The sequence below is a fragment of the Bombina bombina genome, chromosome 4, assembly GCF_027579735.1.
Source record: "Bombina bombina isolate aBomBom1 chromosome 4, aBomBom1.pri, whole genome shotgun sequence".
Taxonomy (NCBI): Eukaryota; Metazoa; Chordata; class Amphibia; order Anura; family Bombinatoridae; genus Bombina; species Bombina bombina.
The window spans coordinates 673890759-673910631 of record NC_069502.1 but is presented as its reverse complement, the minus strand read 5'-3'; the positions used below and the strand labels follow the sequence as shown (position 1 = coordinate 673910631).

General features: G+C 38.0%; 1 protein-coding gene across 2 annotated transcripts in view; it reads left to right on the top strand.

Annotated features, from left to right (window-relative positions):
- The window catches only part of NUS1 (NUS1 dehydrodolichyl diphosphate synthase subunit), a 30282-nt gene extending 10874 nt beyond the window's left edge, over positions 1-19408 (top strand). Inside the window, exons 2-5 of one of the 2 annotated variants that reach the window (XM_053709138.1) lie at positions 10807-10935; positions 11664-11816; positions 18626-18725; positions 19061-19408. In XM_053709138.1, coding sequence (XP_053565113.1) covers positions 10807-10935; positions 11664-11816; positions 18626-18725; positions 19061-19151 — 473 coding nt within the window. In that variant the 3' untranslated portion in view covers positions 19152-19408. Of the gene's footprint in view, positions 1-10806; positions 10936-11660; positions 11817-18625; positions 18726-19060 lie in introns of both variants that reach the window. The other variant, XM_053709137.1, reaches the window with a different exon arrangement.
- The last annotated feature ends 465 nt before the right edge of the window (positions 19409-19873 follow it).

The window sequence follows — 19873 nt, the reverse complement described above, 5'->3', positions numbered from 1 at the left end:
AGTTCCTGATGCTATTTCAGATGTAATTTCTAGGGAATGGAATAGGCTGGCTACCTCTTTTACTCCTTCTTCAAGGTTTAAGAAACTGTACCCTTTGCCGTCTGCTAGATTGGAGTTTTGGGAAAAGATCCCCAAAGTTAATGGGGCCATCTCTACTCTTGCTAAACGTACTACTATTCCTACGGCAGATAGTACTTCTTTTAAAGATCCTTTAGATGGGAAACTTGAATCTTATCTAAGGAAAGCTTATTTATGTTCAGGTCATCTTCTTAGGCCTGCTATTTCTTTGGCTGATGTTGCAGCTGCTTCAACTTTTTGGTTGGAAACCCTAGCGCAACAAGTATCATATCATAATGTGTATAGCATTGTTAAGTTAATTCAACATGCTAATAACTTTATTTGTGATGCCATTTTTGATATCATCAGAATTGATGTTAGATATATGTCTTTAGCTATATTAGCTAGAAGAGCTTTATGGCTTAAATCTTGGAATGCTGATATGACTTCTAAATCAACGTTGCTATCTCTCTCTTTCCAAGGTAATGAATTATTTGGTTCTCAGTTGGATTCAATTATTTCAACTGTCACTGGGGGGAAGGGAGCTTTTTTGCCTGAGGATAAAAAATATAAGGGTAAATTTAAGGCTGCTAACCGTTTTCGTTCCTTTCGAAAAAATAAGGAACAGAAATTGAAAGCCTTCTTCAGTCTGGAATAAATCCTAGCCATTTAAAAAGGTCTAAATCAGCCCCCAAGTCCACATGAAGGTGCGGCCCTCATTCCAGCTCAGCTGGTAGGGGGCAGACTAAAATTCTTCAAGGATGTTTGGATCAATTCAATCCAAAAATCATTGGATTCAGAACATTGTTTCTCAAGGGTACAGAATAGGTTTCAAAGTAAGACCGCCTGTGAGAAGTTTCTTTCTCTCACACATTCCAGTGAACCCAGAAAAGGCTCGGGCTTTCCTGAAGTGTGTTTCAGACCTGGAGTTATCTGGGGTAATTGTGCCAGTTCCTGTTCAGGAACGGGGTCTGGGGTTTTATTCAAATCTGTTCATTGTCCCAAAGAAGGAGAATTCTTTCAGACCAGTTCTGGATCTAAAAATTTTGAACAGTTATGTGAAAATTCCAACATTCAAAATGGTGACTATAAGGACTATTCTGCCTTTTGTTCAGCAAGGGCATTATATGTCCACAATAGACTTACAGGATGCATATCTTCATATTCCAATTCATCCAGATCACCATCAGTTCCTGAGATCCTCTTTTCTAGACAAGCATTACCAATTTGTTGCTCTTCCTTTTGGCCTAGCGACAGCTCCAAGGATCTTTTCAAAGGTTCTCGGTGCCCTACTCTCTGTAATAAGAGAGCGGTATTGCAGGGTTTCCTTATTTGGACAATATCTTGGTACTTGCTCAGTCTTTACGTTCTGCAGAATCTCACATGAATCAACTAGTGTTGTTTCTTCAAAAACATGGTTGGAGGATCAATTTACCAAAAAGTTCTTTGACTCCTCAGACAAGGGTAACCTTTTTAGGTTTCCAAATAGAGTCAGTATCCATGACTTTGTCTCTAACACACAAGAGACGTCTGAAATTGGTTGTAGCTTGTCGGAACCTTCAGTTTCAATCATTCCCTTCAGTAGCTATGTGCATGGAGGTTTTAGGTCTCATGACTGCAGCATCGGATGCGATCCCTTTTGCTCGTTTTCACAGGAGACCTCTTCAGCTTTGTATGCTGAATCAATGGTGCAGGGATTATACAAGGATATCACAATTAATATCCTTAAATCCCAATGTTCGACTATCTCTGACATGGTGGTTAGATCACCATCGTTTAGTTCAGGGGGCCTCTTTTGTTCGTCCAACCTGGACTGTGATCACAACAGATGCGAGTCTTTCAGGTTGGGGAGCTGTCTGGGGATCTCTGACAGCGAAGGGGGTTTGGAAATCTCAAGAGGCGAGATTGCCAATCAATATTTTGGAACTCCCTGCGATTCTCAGAGCTCTTCAGTTTTGGCCTCTTCTGAAGAGAGAACCGTTTATTTGTTTTCAGACAGACAATGTCACAACCGTGGCATATGTCAATCATCAAGGTGGGACTCGCAGTCCTCAAGCTATGAAAGAGGTATCTTGGATACTTGCTTGGGCGGAATCCAGCTCCTGTCTAATTTCTGCGGTCCATATCCCAGGTATAGACAATTGGGAAGTGGATTATCTCAGTCGCCAGACTTTACATCTGGGAGAGTGGTCTCTTCACCCAGATGTTTTTTCAGATTGTTCAGATGTGGGGGCTTCCAGAAATAGATCTGATGGCTTCTCATCTAAACAGGAAACTTCCCAGGTATCTGTCCAGGTCCAGGGATCCTCAGGCGGAAGCAGTGGATGCGTTGACACTTCCTTGGAGTTATCAACCTGCTTAAATCTTTCTGCCTCTAGTTCTTCTTCCAAGAGTGATTTCCAAAATCATAATGGAGCGTTTGTTTGTACTGCTGGTGGCTCCAGCATGGCCACACAGGTTTTGGTATGCAGGTCTTGTTCGGATGTCCAGTTGCAAACCTTGGCCACTTCCGTAAAGGCCAGACCTTCTGTCTCAAGGCCTTTTTTCCGTCAGGATCTCAAATCATTAAATTTGAAGGTATGGAAATTGAACGCTTAGTGCTTAGTCATAGAGGTTTCTCTGACTCAGTGATTAATACTATGTTGCAGGCTCATAAATCTGTGTCTAGAAAGATTTATTATCGAGTTTGGAAGACTTACATTTCATGGTGTTCTTCTCATAAATTCTCTTGGCATTCTTTTAGAATTCCTAGAATTTTACAGTTTCTTCAGGATGGTTTAGATAAGGGTTTGTCTGCAAGTTCCTTGAAAGGACAAATCTCTGCTCTTTCTTTTCAGTTTCACAGAAAAATTGCTTATCTTCCTGATATTCATTGTTTTGTACAGGCTTTGGTTCGTATTAAGCCTGTCTTTAAATAAATCTCTCCTCCATGAAGTCTTAATTTGGTTTTGAAAGCTTTACAGGCTCCTCCTTTTGAGCCTATGCATTCTCTGGACATTAAATTACTTTCTTGGAAAGTATTGTTCCTTTTGGCCATCTCTTCTGCTAGAAGAGTTTCTGAATTATCTGCTCTTTCTTGTGAGTCTCCTTTTCTGATTTTTTCATCGGGATAAGGCGGTCTTGCAGACTTCATTTAAATTTTTACCTAAGGTTGTGAATTCCAACAACATTAGTAGAGAAATTGTTGTTTGTGTCCTAATCCTAAGAATTCTCTGGAGAGATCTTTACATTCTTTGGATGTGGTAAGCGCTTTGAAATATTATGTTGAAGCTACTAAAGATTTCAGAAAGACTTCTAGTCTATTTGTTATCTGTTCTGGTTCTAAGAAAGGTCAGAAGGCTTCTGCCATTTCATTGGCATCTTGGTTAAAGCTTTTGATTCATCATGCTTATTTAGAGTTGGGTAAATCCCCGCCTCAAAGGATTACGGCTCATTCTACTAGGTCAGTTTCTACTTCCTGGGCTTTTAGGAATGAAGCTTCTGTTGATCAGATTTGCAAAGCAGCAATTTGGTCTTCTTTGCATACTTTTACTAAACTCTACCATTTTGATGGTTTTTTTCTTCTTCAGAAGTAGTTTTTGGTAGAAAAGTACTTCAGGCAGCTGTTTCAGTTTGATTCTTCTTATAATTTCAGTTTTTTTCATTATAAGATTAAAATTTTTGATTTGGGTTGTGGATTAATTTTTCAGCGGAATTGGCTGTCTTTATTTTTATCCCTCCCTCTCTAGTGACTCTTGCGTGGAGTGCCACATCTTGGGTATTTGCTATCCCATACGTCACTAGCTCATGGACTCTTGCCAATTACATGAAAGAAAACATAATTTATGTAAGAATTTACCTGATAAATTCATTTCTTTCATATTGGCAAGAGTCCATGAGACCCACCCTTTTTATGGTGGTTATGATTTTTTTGTATAAAGCACAATTATTCCAATTCCTTGTTGATGCTTTCGCTCCTTTCTTATTACCCCACTTTTTGGCTATTTGTTAAACTGAATTGTGGGTGTGGTGGGGGTGTATTTATAGGCATTTTGAGGTTTGGGAAACTTTGCCCCTCCTGGTAGAAATGTATATCCCATACGTCACTAGCTCATGGACTCTTGCCAATATGAAAGAAATGAATTTATCAGGTAAAATCTTACATAAATTATGTTTTTTCTTCCAAAACTTACCTTTTAATCCTGACAGCTGTTGCAGCGCTTCCTCCTCCCCGTTGCAAGTCCTCTTTGCTGGTCCAAAATGACGAATCTGGCTTCCTCCAATCAAGGCGTTGCATCAGACCATGCTCCTCCCTGGGGGGAAAGCCGTGATTGGAGGACGCCGGATTCATCATTTCTGACGTAAGAAGAGACTTCCGACAGCCGGGGGAATCGCTGGAGCGGCTTTCAGGATTAAAAGGTAAGTTTTTGAAGAAAAGGAGTGAAATGTCAATTTTGATGAATTAAAGTGCCCTTGTTTTTAATAGGTTTATTAAAAACCGGGCACTAATTCATCCAAATTGACCTTCACTTTAAGGAAACTACAGCTCCCTTAAAGGAACATTAAACACTTTGAGATGGAAATATAAAATGATAAATCGTATATATAAACAAAAAAAACCTCTGCAATATACTTTCATTATTTATTTTGTCCTTTTTTTCCCCCTGTAATTCCATACTGAAAATGGTGATCTTTTCAGTTCCTTTTAGAAATGAAAGTGCAGAACACGGTTATATTCCACACAGCCATTGGCTGCACACTCTAGTGACCAATTTATACTTGTCCGTAATTGGCCACAGCAGAAAGTAACCTAATTTACAACATGGATGCCCCTATTGTTTTATAGACTGTAAAACTTTACTCTTATCACTATTTAAACAGCTAATTAAACTTTTAAAAAATACATCTACATGTTCTCAGACTAATCCTTTTTTTAATGCATCCTTCTATTTAGCATTTATTTAGTGTTTAATGTCCCTTTTATTTTATTTCTGGCTCTTGAACGTTTGGAGGTTTCTACATACATCTATAACTACTTGGAAAAATGTATGCTCATGTCAATTTTATTTCTCACTCAAACATGAAAAAAGCAGAGGCTTTCTCCAGCCTTTGAGCCCCTACGGCTGCAGGTTCTCACAAGAGAACCTGCTCGCCGTATTTAACAAGCAGCGGTCATCAGACCAATTCTTTCCTAACCTTTCGCCACTTCTTAAATGGTGAAATTCAATCTCCGCTGTCTAGTCCGACCAGGGAGATTGACAGCTCCTGCTAACGCGTGATTGGTTTTGCACGGGCAGGGGGCGGGATTGCATGCGAGCCAAAAATAGCGCTCGTGTGCAATAGTAAATTCCTCAGTGGAAATTCACTCTGCCAGAGGTGAACTAATTCAGAAAGAGCATGAAATTTTAAGCAACTTTCTAATTTACTCCTATTATCAATTTTTCTTCGTTCTCTTGCTATCATTATTTGAAAAAGAAGGCATCTAAGCTTTTTTTTTTTGTTTCAGTACTCTGGACAGCACTTTTTTATTGGTGGATGAATTTATCCACCAATCAGCAAGGACAACCCAGGTTTTTCACCAAAAATGGGCCGGCATCTAAACTTACATTCTTGCATTTCAAATAAACATACCAAGAGAATGAAGAAAATTTGGTAATGGAAGTAAATTAGAAAGTTGCTTAAAATGTCATGCTCAATCTGAGTCACAAAAGAAAATTTTTGGGTACAGTGTCCCTTTAATGAGGCATAGTAAAAATACTTTGCAGCAGACTTTCATTTTGCCATTTTTCCCCCCCTGTAATTTTAAAAGGGACAGTAAAATACCTTGTAATTAGTGACATGTCAACCCAGTCTAAATGTTTTTAAAACAAATTAAAATCCGTTATGCAATTGTTTTTAATAACACACCACCCAACATTATCTTTATTTGGAATAGGCGATCCAGGCTATAGTCTGCAGACAACAAGGCTAGCCACAGTCATACTGCTAGTATAAAGGCCAGTTTACAGTTTTTATCTGTAAAAGTGAATAGAAAGAATGACATGTAGTGGAGTTAGCCTTGAAAAGTCAGCAAGGGGCATTTCTAGCTCCAAGAATGAGAAAATCCACAATTTTTAGAGCGTAATTATATGAAAAGGGGCAAAATAATGAAAATATATTACAAAGTTGTTTCATTACGTATTAACTAAATATTTTATATAAAAATCTCAAGGGGTTTACTGTCCCCTTTTTTTTTAATTATTTTTATTGAGGTACTCAAAGTAGACATACAAAGAAAAATGTCAAACAGTGAGTTGTCATATAGTATCAAAGGAAAGATATACAGTCCAGTTTAGTTTAACCATGGTGTGTCAACTCTTCCACACAACTCTCCAACAAGCCATGTGCAGTTAATGACAGCAAAGTTGATATATGGTGCCTTTACATAAGGGAACCTTCCGTATCTAACTTTAGAGGCCACTCTTGGACCTAAAATAGGGAAACATGTCTGAAAGTGAGGGAAGGTAAAATGAAATGGAGAGACCACTCTTGGATCTCACTCTTATGACCTCAAATTTTATAGTTTATTTTTCTGTGATGCTAATTCTTGAAACTGCAACAACAACCAGGAACTATATTTTAATAAACAAACTCTTATCTGGGGACTCTGTGGACCTGAACTTCCAGGGAGCACAAAAAACAGATGTTGGTCACTCTGGAGCTCTTAAATATCTACAGTTGATGTTATATTCAGCAGATAACTTAAACGAAAAATAGAAATATCAAGGAGACATAATATGTTAGAATCTGCTGCATATCAAGGAATCTATGTTGCGAGGAGGTTGGTACATTTACAATAGGTAGGACTAACTTTGAAGTGAATCAGTTACTTGTTGCCTGATCTGTGCACCAGGGCTAAGTTGGAGTCAGTCACCAAGTTGCAGATTTAAAGAATCGAACTGAGAAACATTATGTGTCTTTGTTAAAGGGGAACCAAATATATACTAGTTTGTTAGGGAACAATGCTATATAGAAAAAGGCCTTATAAAGGTAAAACCAAAAGTCCTATACCCAGTAAGATGTGTTGTCTACATTGCAAAGATATCCGAGTAATTCCCCAGTGTTAAGGGAGTAGCTAAAGTGAGAATGCCTATACTGTCTCGGCCGCTGACAGTTCGGCATTGGTAGTAATGCATAGGGGTGAGAGTTATAGACCTAACATAAGCCCATGGGATCCAGTATCATAATAAGATATCTATTAAAAAGTGTATAAAAGAGTTTTAACTGACCTTAGTTTTTTCTAGAGTGGGAATACTTAACATAGTGAGGATATATGTATGTATGTATGTGTCATCCGTCATGCGATTAACCTTTAGTAATTTCAATAACTTAATTAGTTCAAAACATCATACGCCTATTTGTATATTTGCACTAAATGTACATGGTAATTAATACACTAGCTGCCAACGTTGGAGATAAAGGGTTATTCACATAGTTCTCCAATTAGGTTGAGGTCCCTGCAGCAGTGTCCAAACCTACTTCATCCCCCAAACCTCGGGCTCTATTGCTGCCATAAGGGTACTTGTGTTCTAGGCTTGGATCAGCATAACAAACTTAGCTACCAAAGAAAGTTCCCATGGCAGCGATGGCATTATAAGATAACAGTCCCAGTGGTTATCCGTAGGCGGCTTAAGAGACATCAATGCAAGAAACTTAACTTTCACTGTCTCCCGCACCTCAGCCACCTGAGCGATACTCGGTCCTCAGCCTATGCCGGAACGCCATGCCAAATCAAGAGCAGCAGTGATATATCCCAGAGACATGGCCAAACTATGTCCCATCATAACGCGATTCGAGAGCGCAATATTCTCCAAGTTAATCTCGCTGGGTATGTTTTTGTCGCTAAATGTTTTCAACAGCTCTAGTTTCTGGCAATCCGACTCCAGTGGTTGTAAATAGCCGAGAGTCGCTGCATATGCTTCTTGCTGAGATTTAAGTCCTCCATTAGTTTTCTCTACGGCAGAGCTTTCCAAACTTTTCATGTTGGTGACACACTTTTTAGACCTACATCATTTCGCGACACAGTAATTCAGTTGTACTAGCAAAAAGGAGGTTAATCTAACTTGTTTTTAGAGATACGGACACATACATAAATTATATAATAACAAAATGTATTTACAAGTAACAGTATGTATGTGCAAGAATTAAAAAAAAAGTTTAATAACACCAATAGCTACTTACTATTTTAATGGGATGTATGAGGTTGACGGGATGAACACAATTTCTGAATATTTGGTGGAATATTAGATAAAGACACTCGCATTTCATCATCAAGCATTTTTAAGCTTCCACTTCCTATCCATATATCAAGAGCATCAGCAGCAATGCACTACTGGGAGCTAGCTGCAAAAAACCCAACTGACTTCTGACTTCAGCTCAGCGTTTAATCTGCCGCCCTCAGAGCTCGGTGAGTCTGATTGACTACTGCCCGCGCTGTATACACACTGCTGTCCCACTCACTGAGTACACATGCAGTCACGAGCCAATTAAGGAGACTACACGTGCAGTCAGGAGCCAATGTACCGCCAATGGGCATAGTTTCAGTTCCAACTGAGCTGTGCCAATAGGTTAACATGATCTGTGTCCCCCTAGGTATCAATCATGTGTCAACCATGTGATATTTGCGTAGCAGGCAGGTGGAAAGTCAGAAACTAAAAAAAGAATTTGTGCTGAAGCAGGGACACACCTACACACTGCTGCCGACACACTAGTGTGTCCCGACACACAGTTTGGAAAGCACTGCTCTACGGGATCAGAAGTAGAGGCCTCGCTGACATTGAAACACCGATCCACTAGAGAATGTAGCTTGAGGAAATGCTCCTCTAAGAGTGCTCCAATTGCTCCTTGAAGATGTTGCATGTTAGTCCCCAGGATTGGTAGGTAGAACCTGGCTGCAGTTCAGCATTTGCTTAGTGCCGCGTAACGACAGGGAGAAAGTATACCCTGCCGGGGGGTTGTGAAGAGGCCAAGGCCTAAAAGTAGCTCAGAGCACTGATGCTAACAGCAATCTTGTGAATATCAAGCTCATCAGATGCCTTGCTTGTAGTAGAGTTCAGATCTACATAGTATATGTATGGATGATGCTTTTACAAGGTAATTTTATGAAAGTATTTCTAGAAAGCTGGAGCAGCATGCAGATGTGCGACTGAACATGGCCGCTGCCCGGAAGTCCCCCCGTTTACTGTCCCTTTTACTGTCCCTTTTAACCCTGCATTTTCTCCCCAATTTCTGTAAAAAAAAACCTGAAGTGCATATTCAGGACACCTAACTCTGCTCCATTCTACTTTAAAATATTTTGAACAGGCTCAGTTATATCTGTCCCTAATTGACCCCAAAAGCCATAACATTCAAGGGCATTTTTTAAAGGGTGTATCCCATACTACTAACACAATTACCATTTTAAATCTTTATGAAAACATGTATTTTGCATACAGCACTGCTGCAATGTAGTGCACAAATACTGATACATACAAAAATACATTGTTTTATGACCCTTATGGGACTTATGGGATTCTGACTTAGTCAAAAAATTTAAACTTTCATGATTTCAAATAGAGCACATACATTTTAAACTTCTTTCCATTATCAAGTGTTCTTTTTCTCTTGGTATCATTTGTTGGAAAAATGAACCTTAGTAGGTTCATAGGAACTTTGGAGCATGCATGTGTCTTTAGCACTCTCTCAGTGGTGTTGGCAACAATGTATAACATTGGCATAAACATTCTTTGGAACAATGCTGCCATAGAGTTCTAAAGAATCATGTACACTACGGAAAATCCTTTTTAAAGAAACATAAAGCCCAATTTATTTCATGATTCAGATAAAGCATGGGATTTAAAGGGACCGTCTACACCAGAAATTTGTATTGTTTAAAATGATAATCCTTTTATTATCCATTCCCAAGTTTTGCATAACATGGTTAAATTAATATACTTTTTACCTCTGTGATTACCTTGTATCAAAGCCTCTGCAGACTACCCCCTTATTTCAGTTCTTTTTACAAACTTGCATTTTAGCTCATCAATGCCCTCTCGTTAATAACTCCACGGTGTGATCACAATGTTATCTATATTGCATACATGAACTAACGCCCTCTAGCTGTGAAAAACTGTCAAATGCATTCAGATAAGAGTCATGCTTCAAGGGCTTGGAAATTAGCATATGACCCTACCTGGGTTTAGGTTTGAACGAAGCAAATTTTATTATAAAATTAAGTTGGAAAGGTGCTTAAAATGATATGCCCTATCTGAATCATAAAAGTTTAGTTTTGACTAGACTGTCCCTTTTTAAAACAACTTTGCAATTTACTTCTATTTATTTTTTGTTATTCTCTTGGTATACTTTTTTGAAAAGGATACCTAGGTAGGCTCAGTAGCTGCTGATTAGTGGCTGTACACATATGCCTCTTATTTGCTTACCAGTGTATTCAGCTAGTTCCCAGTAGTGCATTGCTGCTCTTTCAAGAAAGGGTGCTAAGAGAATAAAGCAAATGAGATAATAGAAGTAAATTGCAAAGTTGTTTAAGCAAAACCTGCACCTTCACTGAAATAGTTTGTTCCTTTCCATTTGAAAGTCAAGGTGATCTTGTACACTACTCTTCTTCCAGCAGTTCTACTGGTCCCTGTCAGATTTAGTTTGCTCTGACTGCCTCGGACCTCTGTTTATTATCAAACACACTTTGTGATTATGTAAATAGATCACTACAGCAATACTTTTCTTTTTTTCTACAAGGTGTCTTCAAGCAAAATAGTTCCAGACTTATGGATGAAGTGTCAAATCAGCAGAGGGAACTTTTAGGCCATGAATTTTCTAAACAAGCACTAGATTGTGCAAATGGAAGTATTGACAAGTCAGAGAAAGGTAAGGAAAACCTAGCCTGTCACACACACTTTCTTGTTTGTGTTGGGGCAAATCTGACTTATAGAGTTGATCAATGTGATTTTCATCTGAGCCCTATAAAATTTGACTATTTTTCATAAATGTGTTTATCTGAATGATTTTATTTTATGATCTTTGACCTGTCAATCATGTAGCGATTGGCCAGAATTCAATTACCTCTTCTTTTAAATGAAAAATATGCTAAAACCTATCCTGTTTCCCTATTTTCTCAGTACATTTCTTTTGTAAATCTGACTTTATTGCTCTCTAAACACTTAATATATTTTGTTATGCATAAAAGGAGGTTAAAGGGACATGTTACACATATGCTGAATCACTTGAAAGTGATGCAACATATTGGTAAGAAAGCTGACGTAAAAAATGTCAAATGAGCATTTTAAAAGGAATATATTTCTTTCATAATATTTTAATCCCTCCCACTGTCCCATGGTTCCTTAGTAAAACAAATTGCCTCCAACAATGAATTATTTTGAAACTTGAAAAACTTCAAAACCCTTTTGTTTTTTGTGGGACTTTACAATGATTTTAAAAGCTAGACACTTTGTGAATTTAAATTACATTTTCACAATATACTGCAGCATTTAATATAAATCATGAGTTGTAGAAAAATGTCTATTTTAAAAAAAAAAAAAAAAAGTGAAACCCTCCTTTTTTTTTTTTTTTTTTTTTTTTTTCCCTCTTCACAGCAGTTCTTGCCCATCTGCCAGTCCTGAAGGTTCTATCTCCAGAGGATGGGAAGGGGCAGATTGTGAAAGTAGCTCAGAGCTTCTGTAATTTAGTAGCTAAACATCAGAAGAGACCATCAGATATGGATGTCAGCGTGTTAGACAATTTATTAAGAAGTAAGTAATATTTGATTAATGACAATTTGTTGAATGTATTTAGCACTACCCGCACATACATTGCAGGTTCAGTAGTGCTAAAATGTACATATGTACATGCTCTAATCATCAAAATAATATAATTTTGCACTACAGCGTTCCTTTTAATAGTTGGGTTTAAATATATTTCTGTATATCTTAATATTTTTGTTTTTATCTGTTTTGTAGTTATGTGTAATATAAAATACACATATATTCTCATCTAGAAAGTGTGTGTGTATGTATCCCAGGGTGCTAAGGGGTCATCAAAAACATTATCAATGATAAGATATAAAAAGAAGAAAAGCAGAATAATAAAGTCAGAAATAATTAAAGGATGCCCTAGCCAGCACTCTCCATAGATAATTAATTTATTTCATGTAATTAGCAAGAGTCCATGAGCTAGTGACGTATGGGATATACATTCCTACCAGGAGGGGCAAAGTTTCCCAAACCTTAAAATGCCTATAAATACACCCCTCACCACACCCACAATTCAGTCTTACAAACTTTGCCTCCCGTGGAGGTGGTGAAGTAAGTTTGTGCTAGATTCTTCGTTGATATGCGCTTTGCAGCAGGCTGGAGCCCGGTTTTCCTCTCAGAGTGCAGTGAATGTCAGAGGGATGTGAAGAGAGTATTGCCTATTTGAATACCATGGTTTCCTTCTACGGGATCTATTTCATAGGTTCTCTGTTATCGGTCGTAGAGATTTCTTCTCCTACCTCCCTTTTCAGATCGACGATATACTCTTATTTACCATTACCTCTACTGATTCTCGTTTCAGTACTGGTTTGGCTATCTACTATATGTAGATGAGTGTCTTGGGGTAAGTAAGTCTTATTTTATTTGACACTCTTAAGCTATGGTTGGGCACTTTTATTTTTAAAGTTCTATATATATGTGTTTAAACTTATATTTGCCATGATTCAGGGTAATCAGTATTCCTTATTTCAGACAGTCAGTTTCATTATTGGGATAATGCATATGAAGACTTATTTTTTCTTACCTTAAAATTTTTTTCTATTGACTTTTTTCCCTGTGGGCTGTTAGGCTCGCGGGGGCTGAAAATGCTTCAATTTATTGCGTCATTTTTGGCGCAAAATTTTTTGTCACTTCCGGCGCCCTTATTGACGCCGGAAGTTGTTCGTGGTTGCGTAATTTTTTTGACGTTTTTTTGCGCCAAAAATGTGGGTGTCTTTTTTTGTCGGCGTCACCGGATGTGGCGTCATACTTGGCGCCAAAAAATATAGGCGTTGTACTTAGCGCCAATAATGTGGGCGTAATTTTTGGCGCCAAAAAATGTGGGCGTCATTCTTGTCTCCACCTTTTTTTCACATTATTTCAGTCTCATTTTTCATTGCTTCTGGTTGCTAGAGGCTTGTTCATTGGCAATTTTTCCCATTCCTGAAACTGTCATTTAAGGAATTTGATATTTTTGCTTTATATGTTGTTTTTTCTATTACATATTGCAAGATGTCTCAACTTGACCCTGGATCAGAATCTACTTCTGGAAAGACGCTGCCTGATGCTGGTTCTACCAAAGTTAAGTGCATTTGTTGTAAACTTGTGGTAACTGTTCCTCCGGCTGTAGTTTGTGATGAATGTCATGATAAGCTTGCTAATGCAGATAGTATTTCCATTAGTAATAATCCATTACCTGTTGTTGTTCCTTCAACATCTAATGCTCAGGATGTCCCTGTTAATGTAAAAGAATTTGTTTCTAAATCTATTAGGAAGGCTCTGTCCTTTTTTTCCTCTTTCCAGTAAACGTAAAAGGTCTTTTAAAACTTCTCATATTTCAGATGAATTTTTAAGTGACCGTCATCATTCTGATTTGTCTGTTTCTGATGAGGATCTATCTGGTTCAGAATATTCTATCTCAGATATTGACACTGATAAATCTTCATATTTATTTAAGATGGAATTTTTTCGTTCTTTACTTAAAGAAGTGTTAATCGCATTAGAGATGGAGGAGTCTAGTCCTCTTGATACTAAATTTACTAAGCGTTTAAATTCGGTTTTCAAACCTCATATAGTTATTCCAGAAGTTTTTCCTGTCCCTGATGCTATTTCTGAAGTAATTTCTAGGGAATGGAATAATCTGGGTACTTCATTTACTCCTTCTCAAAGGTTTAAGAAACTGTACCCTGTGCCATCTGATAGATTAGAGTTTTGGGACAAAATCCCTAAGGTTGATGGGGCTATCTCTACTCTTGCTAAACGTACTACTATTCCTACGGCAGATAGTACTTCATTTAAGGATCCTTTAGATGGGAAACTTGAATCCTTTCTAAGGAGAGCTTATTTATGTTCAGATAATCTTCTTAGACCTGCTATTTCTTTGGCTGATGTTGCTGCTGCCTCCACTTTCTGGTTGGAGGCTTTAGCGCAACAAGTGTTAGACCATAATACTCATAGCATTGTTAAACTTCTTCAACATGCTAATAACTTTATTTGTGATGCCATCTTTGATATCATTAGAATTGATGTCAGGTATATGTCTTTAGCTATTTTAGCTAGAAGAGCTTTATGGCTTAAAACTTGGAATGCAGATATGACTTCTAAGTCAACTTTGCTTTCTCTTTCTTTTCAAGGTAATAAATTGTTTGGTTCTCAGTTGGATTCTATTATTTCAACTGTTACTGGGGGGAAAGGATCCTTTTTGCCTCAGGACAAAAAATCTAAAGGTAAATACAGGGCTGCTAATCGTTTTCGTTCCTTACATCAAAATAAGGAAAAAAAGCCTGACCCTTCCCCTAAGGGAACGGTTTCCGTTTGGAAGCCTTCTCCTGTCTGGAATAAATCCAAGCCTTTTAGAAAGTCAAAGCTAGCTCCCAAGTCCACATGAAGGTGCGGCCCTCATTCCAGCACAGCTGGTAGGGGGCAGGTTACGATTTTTCAAAGATATTTGGATCAATTTGATTCACAGTCTTTGGATTCAGAACATTGTTTCACAAGGGTACAGAATAGGTTTCAAGGTAAGGCCACCTGCGAGAAGATTTTTTCTCTCTCGCATTCCAATAAACCCAGTGAAGGCTCAAGCGTTTCTGAAATGTGTTTCAGATCTAGAGTTGGCTGGGGTAATTGTGCCAGTTCCAGTTCTGGAACAGGGTCTGGGGTTTTACTCAAATCTTTTCATTGTACCAAAGAAGAATTCCTTCAGACCAGTTCTGGATCTAAAAATATTGAATCGCTATGTAAGGATACCGACATTCAAAATGGTAACTATAAGGACTATTCTGCCTTTTGTTCAGCAAGGGCATTATATGTCCACAATAGATTTACAGGATGCATACCTTCATATTCCAATTCATCCAGATCACTTTCAGTTTCTGAGATTCTCTTTTCTAGACAAGCATTACCAGTTTGTGGCCCTTCCGTTTGGCCTAGCAACTGCTCCAAGGATCTTTTCAAAAGTTCTCGGTGCCCTTCTCTCTGTAATCAGAGAACAGGGTATTGCGGTATTTCCTTATTTGGACGATATCTTGGTACTTGCTCAGTCTTCACATTCTGCAGAATCTCATACGAATCAACTTGTGTCGTTTCTTCAAAGACATGGTTGGAGGATCAATTTACCAAAGAGTTAATTAATTCCTCAGACAAAGGTAACCTTTTTGGGTTTTCAAATGGATTCAGTGTCCATGACCTTGTCTCTAACAGAAAAGAGACGTCTGAAGTTGGTTTCAGCCTGTCGAACCCTTCAGTCTCAATCATTCCCTTCGGTAGCTTTATGCATGTAAATTCTAGGTCTTATGACTGCTGCATCGGACGCGATCCACTTTGCTCGTTTTCACATGCGACCTCTTCAGCTTTGTATGCTGAACCAGTGGTGCAGGGATTATACAAATATATCACAATTAATATCCTTAAATCCCAATGTATGACGCTCTCTGACGTGATGGATAGATCACCATCGTTTAGTCCAAGGGGCTTCTTTTGTTCGTCCAACCTGGACTGTGATCTCAACAGATGCGAGTCTGTCAGGTTGGGGTGCTGTATGGGGGTCTCTGACAGCGCAGGGGGTTTGGGAATCTCAGGAGGCGAGATTACCAATCAACATTTTGGAACTCCGTGCGATTTTCAGAGCTCTTCAGTTCTGGCCTCGAGAGAATCGTTTTATTTGTTTTCAGACAATGTCACAACCGTGGCATATGTCAGTCCTCAAGGTGGGACTCACAGTCCTCAGGCTATGAAAGAAGTATCTCGGATACTTCTATGGGCGGAATCCAGCTCCTATCTAATCTCTGCGGTTCACATCCCAGGTGTAGACAATTGGGAAGCGGATTATCTCAGTCGTCAGACGTTACATCCGGGCGAATGGTCTCTTCACCCAGAGGTATTTCTTCAGATTGTTCAAATCTGGGGACTTCCAGAAATAGATCTGATGGCCTCTCATCTAAACAAGAAACTTCCCAGGTATCTGTCCAGATCCAGGGATCCTCAGGCGGAGGCAGTCGCTTCCTTGGAATTATCATCCTGCCTATATCTTTCTGCCTCTAGTTCTTCTTCCAAAAGTGATTTCCAAGATTCAAATGGAACGTTTGTTTGTTCTGCTGTTGGCTCCAGCATGGCCTCACAGGTTTTGGTATGCGGATCTCATTCGCATGGCCAGTTGCCAACCTTGGACTCTTCCGTTAAGACCAGACCTTCTATCTCAAGGCCCTTTTTTCCATCAGGATCTCAAATCATTAAATTTGAAGGTGTGGAAATTGAACGCTTGATTCTTAGTCATAGAGGTTTCTCTGACTCAGTGATTAATACTATGTTACAGGCTCGTAAATCTGTGTCTAGGAAGATTTATTATAGAGTCTGGAAGACTTAAATTTCTTGGTGTTCTCATAAATTTCCCTGGCATTCTTTTAGAATTCCTAGAATTTTACAGTTTCTTCAGGATGGTTTGGATAAAGGTTTGTCTGCAAGTTCCTTGAAAGGACAAATCTCTGCTCTTTCTGTTCTTTTTCACAGAAAGATTGCTAATCTTCCTGATATTCATTGTTTTGTACAGGCTTTGGTTCGTATCAAACCTGTTTTTAAGTCAATCTCTCCTCCTTGGAGTCTTAATTTGGTTCTGAGGGCTTTACAGGCTCCTCAGTTTGAACCTATGCATTCTCTGGATATTAAATTACTTTCTTGGAAAGTTCTGTTCCTTTTGGCCATCTCTTCTGCTAGAAGAGTTTCTGAATTATCTGCTCTTTCTTGTGAGTCTCCTTTTCTGATTTTTCATCAGGATAAGGCGGTGTTGCGGACTTCATTAAAATTTTTGCCTAAGGTTGTGAATTCTAACAACATTAGTAGAGAAATTGTTGTCCCTTCATTGTGCCCTAATCCTAAGAATTCAAAGGAGAGATCTTTACATTCTTTGGATGTAGTAAGAGCTTTAACCAAGACGCCAAAGAAATGGCGGAGGCCTTCTGACATTTCCTGTAACCAGAAAAGATAACAAAGACTAGAAGTCTTTCTAAAATCCTTAGTAGCTTCAACATAATATTTTAAAGTCTTTTGATTCATCATGCTTATGTAGAGTCGGGTAAATCTCCGCCTCAAAGGATTACGGCTCATTCTACTAGGTCAGTTTCTACTTCCTGGGCGTTTAGGAATGAAGCTTCTGTTGATCAGATTTGCAAAGCAGCAACTTGGTCTTCTTTGCATACTTTTACTAAATTCTACCATTTTGATGTTTTCTCTTCTTCTGAAGCAGTTTTTGGTAGAAAAGTACTTCAGGCAGCTGTTTCAGTTTGATTCTTCTGCTTATAATTTCAGTTTTTTTCATTATTAAGATTAAAACTTTTGTTTTGGGTTGTGGATTATTTTTCAGCGGAATTGGCTGTCTTTATTTTATCCCTCCCTCTCTAGTGACTTTTGCGTGGAAGTTCCACATCTTGGGTATTTACTATCCCATACGTCACTAGCTCATGGACTCTTGCTAATATGAAAGAAATGAATTTATCAGGTAAGAGTACATAAATTATGTTTTCTTTCATGTAATTAGCAAGAGTCCATGAGGCCCACCCCTTTTGTGGTGGTTATGATTTTTTTTGTATAAAGCACAGTTATTCCAATTCCTTATTTTTTGATGCTTTCTCTCCTTTCTTATCACCCCACTTCTTGGCTATTCGTTAAACTGAATTGTGGGTGTGGTGAGGGGTGTATTTATAGGCATTTTGAGGTTTGGGAAACTTTGCCCCTCCTGGTAGGAATGTATATCCCATACGTCGCTAGCTCATGGACTCTTGCTAATATGAAAGAAATTAATTTATCAGGTAAGTTCTTACATAAATTATGTTTTTACTCACACATACCTATAAATAGTAAAACCAGATTAACTGATAATTTTGTGATTGAAAATCAAGGTTATTTCACCACATATTGATTTACGAGTTTCTAACTTAAAGCATTAGTATTACGTTTAAAAATGAATATGCATTATTTGAGATCTGAAAACACTGCTTTTGTTTTTATTTTGACCAGTTGTTTTTTTTTTTTGGAGTTTGGGAGAAATGTTGTCAGTACTTTATAGAATAAAACAAATGTTAATTTTACTTGCACACACAACTGTTAATAGTAACACCAGAGAAACTGAGAATTTTGCAGTGGTCTCTTAATTTGTTCCAGATATATATATAGAGAGAGAGATAGAGAGAGAGATAGAGAGAGATAGAGAGAGATAGAGAGAGAGAGAGATAGAGAGATAGAGAGATAGATATATGCATGTGTTTTTTTATATAATTTTTTTTTTATTATATATGTTCTAATATACTTTTTTTTTTAAGTTTGACACTTTTTTTCTTTAGGTACGCAAAGTTTCCCTGATCCTGATTTAATACTGAAGTTTGGTTCTGTGGATAGCACTTTGGGATTTCTGCCATGGCACATCAGACTGTCAGAAATCATGTTAGTATTCCAAGTGTAGCTTTTGATAAGTTAAGGGATAATTTGCTAATATGTAAAGGATACTGTGATAATATTGGAGGGTTATCGAAAGGTTTACAAACCAGGCCGCTTAGAATTTTATGCACGTTTGTGTTAGTATATTCCACTTTCAGATTCAATTCCTATTTCCTCAAATAAAATAAATAAAATCATTCTCATATTGCAAAATGTATAATTAGTTCTACATTTTTTTTATTTTTTGTAATATTACAAACTGCAAAATTGACCAATTACATAAATGTATTTGGTCCAAAGCTAGTGTAATTTTATCTTTTTTTTTTTTTTTTCTTTCCTAGTTCAATACCTTCACATCTGAACATCAGCTATGAAGACTTTTATTCAGCACTTCGTTGCTACGCAGGTTGTGAGCAGCGACTTGGAAAATGACCTTTATTGGCAGAACCGTTTCAGGTTCCCACCCAAAGGGACTCGGCACATCTGTTCATGAACAAATTATCTGTGACCCCACCAGGCAGGATCTTGGGTCCTTCTCTCTGCATTTATCTACTGTAATGTTTTGTTTACTTGCTTGTTAATGTGACTGAACATTACATGGACTGAAAGTGTCAGAAGCCAATATGGATAACAAGCAGATCTGTAAAATAAATGTAATAATAAATTAGGGAGGACATTGGTAATATGGATACCGCTGCTGTTTCGTGTTTAAAGCAATTAATTTTGATCTGCCACAGCTCTAGCTTCTTGATCAAGTGAAATATTGTATATGAATTTCATACTTCCTGCCATAAATGCGGACAGCAGCAAGGGTATTGTGCAAGATTTCAAATGTCAATATTACATTGCTGTGCTCCTAAAAAAAGAAAGTACTATAGTACAGTCAGCAGCAAACTAAATTGTTTGTATAGGAGATTTTGTCCGTCCGCATGTTGTCTTTTGGTGTTGAAGTTGAGCTTGCCAGAGCTGTGGAATTTTTCTGTACTTTAAATATTCATGCAGGAATGTAAGCAGTGGTCAATTCTACAATGCAGTTTGGAGGACATAACCATCTCAACGTTGTCCGAAAAACACAGGTGCTGAAATGTTGGCATAGAGATGCTGTTCTCGATATGTAAATAGATGAACTTAAAACGCAAGCCGTTCAAATTAGG